Below are 7699 nucleotides of genomic sequence, written 5' to 3' on the forward strand. Positions count from 1 at the left end.
AAGTGGTGGTGGTAGACAAGGAGATTTACTCGCACTGGAGCCGTCGCTCATTAGTAACTGTTACTAATTTACATATTAAAGTGATGTTAAAATTAACAATCACACCTCCAGGGGCTTTCCATATACACACACAGCAGACACATTCAGATTTCTTATTATAATTATATGCGAGCACATCGCATGAGCACCGCGTTTAATTCTTCTTCGTTTCCACTCATACGTGCCTGTGTGTGTATTCGTGCATGCGTGTACGTGTATATAGTTTATTATTATAATACAGGTATATACGGTGGAGGTCCAAACGTGGGCCCTTCATCCGACTATATTTCATTATTAGTTTCCATTATTTATTTGTGTTTTTCTTATTTTTTTTTTCTTATAATTTTTATAATCTTTCACGTGGTTATTATTACTACGCTCATTTGCATTTGACACATTTTGTATACGTTTACTTTATCCACCGACGCCGCCGCAGTTGTCGTTCATACTTATACGACTCGGCGGTGTTCGTTAAGGAAAGAACGCTGTAGCGCACACACACACATACACACACGAAACGCATTACTTTCTTGGAAATTAAAAACTGGAAGCCATTAATAATAATAATGATAATAAAAAAGGCCATCTACCGGCGGTGTCGCGACGTTTGTACGCGACTCACACAGTCGTATATACATCATATACATTATATAAGAAAAAAAATCGTACGTTTAATACGTGTGTGTGTCGATCTGTCGCATTAGCATAATACGTAATATCTTCGTCGTTGCTGTAATAATATAATCCGCCGGCAAGGACTTGTTCGTTTTCGGAAACGATTTCCCTACCACCCTTCACGAACCTACATCAACTTACTGTACTTATTACTGTTGTACACGGTTTATTGCTCCTATTACACTTCGGTGGTACAGTAAATGTTCTGTGTCCACGATGTGTGTGTCCATACAGTGGCGGATCTTGGTTATTTTGATAGGGTTGGGGGACATATAAATTGTACAATGATACTAATACTTTGATCATAATTAATAATACAAATTCTTATTTTAAACAAAATTGATAATATATTTAATACAGTATTGATAACACAATAATAATAATTGTTACCTATAGGCAAGTTATTAATCATATACGTAGTCAATAATAAATAAAAATATTTTTATAGATTATCATACTTTATAGCCTTATAGGCCAAATTGAAGTCTTTGTTTTTGGCAAACATATCTATCCAGTTTAAATTTAAATAATTATTATACTAGAAGATAATATTATTCTTATTTATTGTGTTTTTCATTTAAATGATACTCGATGTAACATAAAAAAAAATTGTCGATAGAAAATTTACAGGGGGGCCACGTGCCCTTGTACATCTCCCCTGAATTCACCACTGTGTCCATAATTCGTCTACTTACGATGCTGCTGCCACTGATAATTACTATTGCAAATACGATCAACAACGGTGGCGAGTATTTTACGATCTGACCGTGTGCGCGCAGCCACCGCCGAAACAATGCATATTACGTGTGTGTATGTACCTGTGCGTGTGTGTAATAGCCACGTGCGATATGTTTGCTAAAAAACCTCGTGTATTGTGTCTGCGGTGTATAATCTGGTCGTCCTTCAATTAAAAAAAAAACAAGAAACCCCAAAGACAATCGAAAACGGCGAAAAGTATAATAGGTTGGTCGATATTATAATATAATATATTATATTGTTTGGAGGTATTATAGTCTGGTGCGTTGGTATGTCGTATACGTGTAGAACGGACGAATTTTGCGATAAATGTTATTATTGTCGTGGGTTCCAATCGATACCAAGATTTTTTAGCGGTTTCTGCGTAACAATTTTTTTTTTTGTTTTTTATTTACGACGATTTGGGTAGTATCATGATTTATACTGTACTAGCGCGTACTTATGCCTGAAACGAATAGCGTGATAAAACAAAGAACGAGACGAATAATGAAAAAATATTCACGGAACGGATGAAAAATTAATAATCTTCCGAGAAGCTAAATTACTTATGAATACGCAGTTATTGTTCGTACGTTATCCTATTTTTGGCTTCGTTCAAACGTTCCTGTGTATTATTATATCGGCAGTGGGGTCACACGGCATTATTATGTAATAATGCGCGAAAGAGAAACGCGCGTGACAATGTTCTGGTATTCGGATGTGTTAATGGAAAACGAGTACAAAACATTCAAGCGCGTATTTTAAAAATAATCGGAAAAAAAACATATAATCATTATATTAACACACACACGTATATAAATATATATTTGCATACTTTAGTTCAAGTATTTATATGTGTACCTTTCGATGTCGAGTATATTATTCACCGTTGTCGTCTCACTGCCGCCCCCGTTCTCGGACCGTTTAAAGGACCGTAAGACTAATTTTATGCCTAGGTCGGTTTATTTATTGGTTTTTCTATTTTTTTCTTCTTCTTTTTAATCGACCACGCGTCATTAACGCGCGTATCGGTCAAAAACCTATTCGTGACACGTAAAGATTTCGTATAATAATATGCGCGAAGAATAAGACATACGTCTGGGCGACGGTGGTGCATAGGACGGCGATAGTTGAAATGAGAAATTTGTTTAATCTAAACGGATTCAGAAAGAAATATTGTTACGTACACCCACGCAATGCGTGTAAGGACCTGAATACGACATAATACTTTGTACGACTGGCGGATCCGCGTAAAAGAGTTATGTTTCTGTTGCGGAGGAGAAAAAATATAATATGTATTGTTTACGCTCACGGAGATTATGAAAATAAACATTTAAAAAATCGTTTTTCAACGGACGATAAGTTCTGACAAGTGACCGTGAACGTAACACGTAACGGAGGATATCGAACGGAATACTTGAGGGGGGGGGGGAGAAAACCGCTTCACGTTTCAAATCGTATATTCTCGGTGTTACACGATAACATTCAACACCTCGACGAAAAACGCCACGTGTTCACGATAATAATAAGCCCGACGGTGAAAATTTCACGCACCAAGTTGCCACCAAATCGCCCCACACACACGTTTAACCATATAACGCTACTGCCATAATGTACTATTCATCATCGTGTACGCCTGTTCGTATAAAAAATGTATCTACATATAAGCGTGTGTTTTTTTCTTTTCTATACATCTAGGGAGGTGATCGGAAGGTGGCGGGTCGGTGCGCCCGATGAGATGGTCATCGCGAGCGGTGCGTTTTTCCTCATAAGAAATTAATTATTCTAAGTACAGCTGTTTGCTATGGGGCGCACGCGAACACATACGCACTGTATATATTTTAGGTACACGTACACAAGTTCACGGCACACGGGTACGCTTTTAAACCATACAGGTCCTGTCGTCGTCGTTCCGGTCTTAAAGTACACATTTATATTGTATGGTCGTCGTTACATATATTATATTGTTTTACGGTAAAACACATGGCGCAAGTCAAAGATGTGTGCACGAGTGGTGTCTTCGGTCAATTGAAAAACAATTATAAAATAATAAGCCGCCGAGCAAAGGTGTCGTCCGGCTTGCGCTCATGGCACATTAATATGTATACACGACACGATGGTAGTGCTCCGTACACGTATTATGTAGGGGAAAGACGGTTGTTATCGCATACACAACCGCACTCGACGCGTCCATTAATCCCCGACCGTGTTGTATTTTACACGATGTGAGTTTTATCGGCGCGGCAGACCCGTTCTGGGTCCTTCCTTTATTATTATTATTTATTTTTTCTTTCTAAAACTGGTTTTTTGTCGTTCGTTAACAACAGATAACGTTTAAAATTGTCTTTTGAAATCACTACGGGCCGTGTTCAACAAATTATTAACCGAACGACCGAGACGATCGTTATTCTGTCCATCCGCATTATGAATACGACCGATACGTTGCGCGTCTCGTCACCGTTGATGTTCGGCAGTACCGATTGTTATGAAACGCATAACGCATCGTTCTGCGTCATCGTAATAGCGTTTTTATTTCTTAACGATTGTTAATTGCCGCGTATTAACCACGAACTCCGCGCCGAAAGTCTTTTCGAAACGAAACGCGTCGGCTGCAGCAACGACGTCCTCTCGAAAGCGTTTCCGAAATCCGGTTCTCGACTCGTTTCGTTGGCCGAATATTAAAATTGAAATTTACGCGTCGATAAAAACACAATACGGTTCGGACTTTCTCTTGTAGAGCACGATACCTGTACGGATGCGTTCCGTTTCGAAGATACGCCGCGTAGACCAATACGACACACTTACCATTAACGCGTTGTGTGCATAAATTACTCGAGACTGATATTGCGTCAGGGAAAATCGCAAGGGCTGTACTCCACGGGTGGGTGGGGTATAATGTTTAAAAGGGATGAAACCGTTGTAGGAATAATGAAACGGTGTTGTACCCACATGCATATGCACGTTCGAATTTAATCATCGGTCAAATATGGTGAAGCAAACGATTCGTAAACATTAATTAATGGGATTCGTGTGTTACAGCGGGCGCTTCCAACACCTCGGCCACAACCAATGGGATGCGAGCGGCGAGCGAACAGCACCGTAACGTGGCGACGGCCACCGCGACCGGCAATACCGGAATCAATAACAACAGCAACAGCAACAACACGTCCACCGGCACCATGACGGCGGCGGCGGGCGCGCAGGAACAGCAGCAGACGGGCTCGGGCACTCCTGTGCGCATGCTGCAGCTGGACCAATCGGTGATACAGGCGATCGCGGACCGGTGCCGGACGGTGCGACCGGACCAGACGGCCGTGGTCGAAGTGGCGGCCACCGCACCGCCGTCCGAGCTGCCGGCCGAGGGGTACGCCATCGACGGCGGCCGGACGGTCGGGCACGCGTGCGCCAAGTGTCAGCTGGCGTTCCCGGACAACGGTGGCCTGGCCTTGCACCAGCAGCGCGAGTGCCGCACCACCGGGTCCGTGGCGCTGGCCCACCCGGCGTACGGGTGCCGGTCGTGCGGCGTGGGAGCCAACGGCGAGACCAATACTTACGGCACCGTGCACGCTTTGCGCGCTCACATCGAGACCGCTCACCGCAACGCCGGCGGCCACTACGCGACGGCCGGTCGTCACCAACAGCAGCACCAACAGCTGCTGCACCAACAGCACCAGCAGCAGCAGCATCAGCAACTTCTGCTGCCGCCGCCCAACCTGTCGGACGAGATGGAGGACGTGGTGAACCAGATTACCGCGCTGGCCGCGGCCAAAGCGGTGGGTCGGAGTCCGTCGCCGCGCGACCCCAACAGCGACTCGAACGCCAATCTGTTTTGCGCGCCGGCCGCAGACAAAAAGTCCGGCGCAGCCGCGGCCACCGCCAAGATGCACAACAAGTTCACCGTGCCGCCCGCCAACGTGGCGCCAGCCGTACCCAGTGGCGGCCAATAATACTACCCTTCACCCCCAACGAGTTCAACGACCGCCCGCAGTAGTGTGCCCGTCGTCCGGGCGGTGGTCCACTGCGGTTCTTAACCACCCCCACCCGCCGATCGTGCGATGACAATATTATGTTCGCGTGTGCGTGTATGTATCCTATTATCATCATTATTATTATTATTATTACGATTATTATTATTACTACTAATTATACTTTTACGGTGTATAACTAACCCAAAGTTCCTTTTTCACACACTGATGTTCCTGGGGAGAGGATTTTCGTTTAGTTTTCTTTTTTGGTTTTTCGATTTTTTTTTCTGTTGCGATTTCCCCGCACACACTCACTATCATATAAATACGTCGCGCGTGTGTGCAGTGCGTATTATATTATATTTCACACGGCACTTTGAAAACCTTTTTGTTCGTCGCGTTCGTTTTTCGCCTCTCCTCGTTTTTACGTGCGTCTCGACCGTATTGTTGTACGATCAACGGCGAAAAAAAAAGAAGAAAATCTCGATTTCTCGGTTTTCCTTTTTTTCCCCCCTCGTCCCCTTATTATCTCAAAAAGGTACGTAGTTCCTCGTATTAAGAAAATCACTTACGATTTATACGAAAAGAAATAATTATTTATGTGTGTATAAAAAAAAAAAAAATACGATAACTGAAAGTTCCTTTACGCTACTTGTTTGTTTGTTTTATTATTATTATTATTACGATTATTAGTATTATAGGTTTTTTTTCATTATTTTTTATTGACGCCGTTAAAAAAAAAAATGTAATACGCGCGGTTTTTTGGAAACCAATACCTAATACAATTTAACGAAAACGTACTATAAAAACGTAACGAGTTATGAAATTATATAAAATTTAGCGCAATCATTTACGGTCGCTTAGTATTCCGTAGTACATGTTTAGATTATATACATATATACATATTTATATATATATATAGGTTTGTGTAAATACGAAAAGAGAGTATGGAGAGATAAATAAAAACCGAAAATCATCATTAGGTGTTAAGTATGTAATGCATTTCTACAATTATTATTATTATTATTATTATTATTACTATACGTTTTAGGTAGGTAATTTTATTTAACGAATATATTTATTATATTCAAATTATTATTGATATTAAGTCAAGTAACAAACACCTCGCTATAATTGTGCTGTAATAATTTTAATTATATATTTAATGAATTAGCAATCGATAATTATTATATATATTTAAATATGCCCTATTTTAATTGAATAAACTCATTATAATTATATATTTATCATTAATGTTTGAAAACAAAAAATATTATAGTATGTTAAGGCAAAGTGTTTCTAGATGTGTAAAAAAAAAAAAACAAAAATACAACATAAAACTCCCCGGTATTTTTTTTTCTATTTTTTGTTTTTTTTTAGGTTTCGGTATTCTTGTTTTCCCAAATTCACATTTGAAAACGAAAAACAAAAACAATACACTTTTCGTTTTTCACGTCAAACTAAATCGATTTCTGTTCTTTTCGACAATACTTATGTTTTATTTTATTTTTTTTTTGTATACTATTTAAAAAAATAATAATAATCGGGGGGCGTGGAACGAGTGTCCTTTGAATTGTTGGCACCAAAGGGCCCGCGATCCCCGTTGCCCCCCGGCGTCCCTCGCCCCACCAACCACTAACCCCCCCTTTTTTCTGCCCCCAATTCGTGCATAGTCATCACCACCAGAAGGTTTTCAATCAAATTCGGAAACTCACACACACATACGACTCGATCGTCATGTTATGTGCAATATCGTATATCGCTCACGTCTTGCGTCCGATCCACTCCGGGCAGGCGTAGTCGTGCGTAGCGAGTACACCTCCCGTTAGCGGAGTCGAGAAACAAGATGGTTCATATCTCTAAGGGGAAACCTTGAGAGTAGAGAGAGAGAAAGAGAGTGATAAAATATCATTCACGATAAAACCCCCTCCCCACTACCAACCTCCGTAACCCCCACACTCCCGTCCCTTCCTCGAACAGCCGGTGAAGTCTTCGTTGCTGGGAGCGAGACTTGACGGCGCCGTCCACCAGCTCGCGGCCGTCGTCGCCCCGCAATCGGTCGCACGCGCCCCGCCATGTTCTCTCACCACGCGTGGTCAAGCAGCAGGCGCGGGCGAGTGGCGGTCCGTCTGCGGGGCGGCGGTGGCGACCTCGTCCGCGCGGCAAACGACGCGAACACCTCCACCGCCCGGGCGAAACAACACGCGGCAGCGCATGGCTAGCCGACCCGGGCGGACGGCGTTTTTCGTCGCGCGAACACGTTGGTGCGCGCGTAAAACATAAGT

The 7699-nt window shown here is 42.4% G+C and overlaps 1 protein-coding gene across 5 annotated transcripts in view; it reads left to right on the forward strand.

Moving 5' to 3' along the window:
* The window catches only part of LOC112687019 (zinc finger homeobox protein 3), a 94399-nt gene extending 87839 nt beyond the window's left edge, over positions 1-6560 (forward strand). For all 5 annotated transcript variants that reach the window (XM_025559529.1, XM_025559531.1, XM_025559532.1 and 2 more), the window contains one exon: positions 4489-6560. In XM_025559529.1, the coding sequence (XP_025415314.1) occupies positions 4489-5396 (908 nt within the window). In that variant the 3' untranslated portion in view covers positions 5397-6560. The remainder of the gene's footprint in view (positions 1-4488) is intronic.
* Positions 6561-7699: the final 1139 nt, after the last annotated feature.

This window comes from Sipha flava, unplaced genomic scaffold (genome assembly GCF_003268045.1).
Source record: "Sipha flava isolate LNK unplaced genomic scaffold, YSA_version1 32_pilon_pilon, whole genome shotgun sequence".
Classification (NCBI taxonomy): domain Eukaryota; kingdom Metazoa; phylum Arthropoda; class Insecta; order Hemiptera; family Aphididae; genus Sipha; species Sipha flava.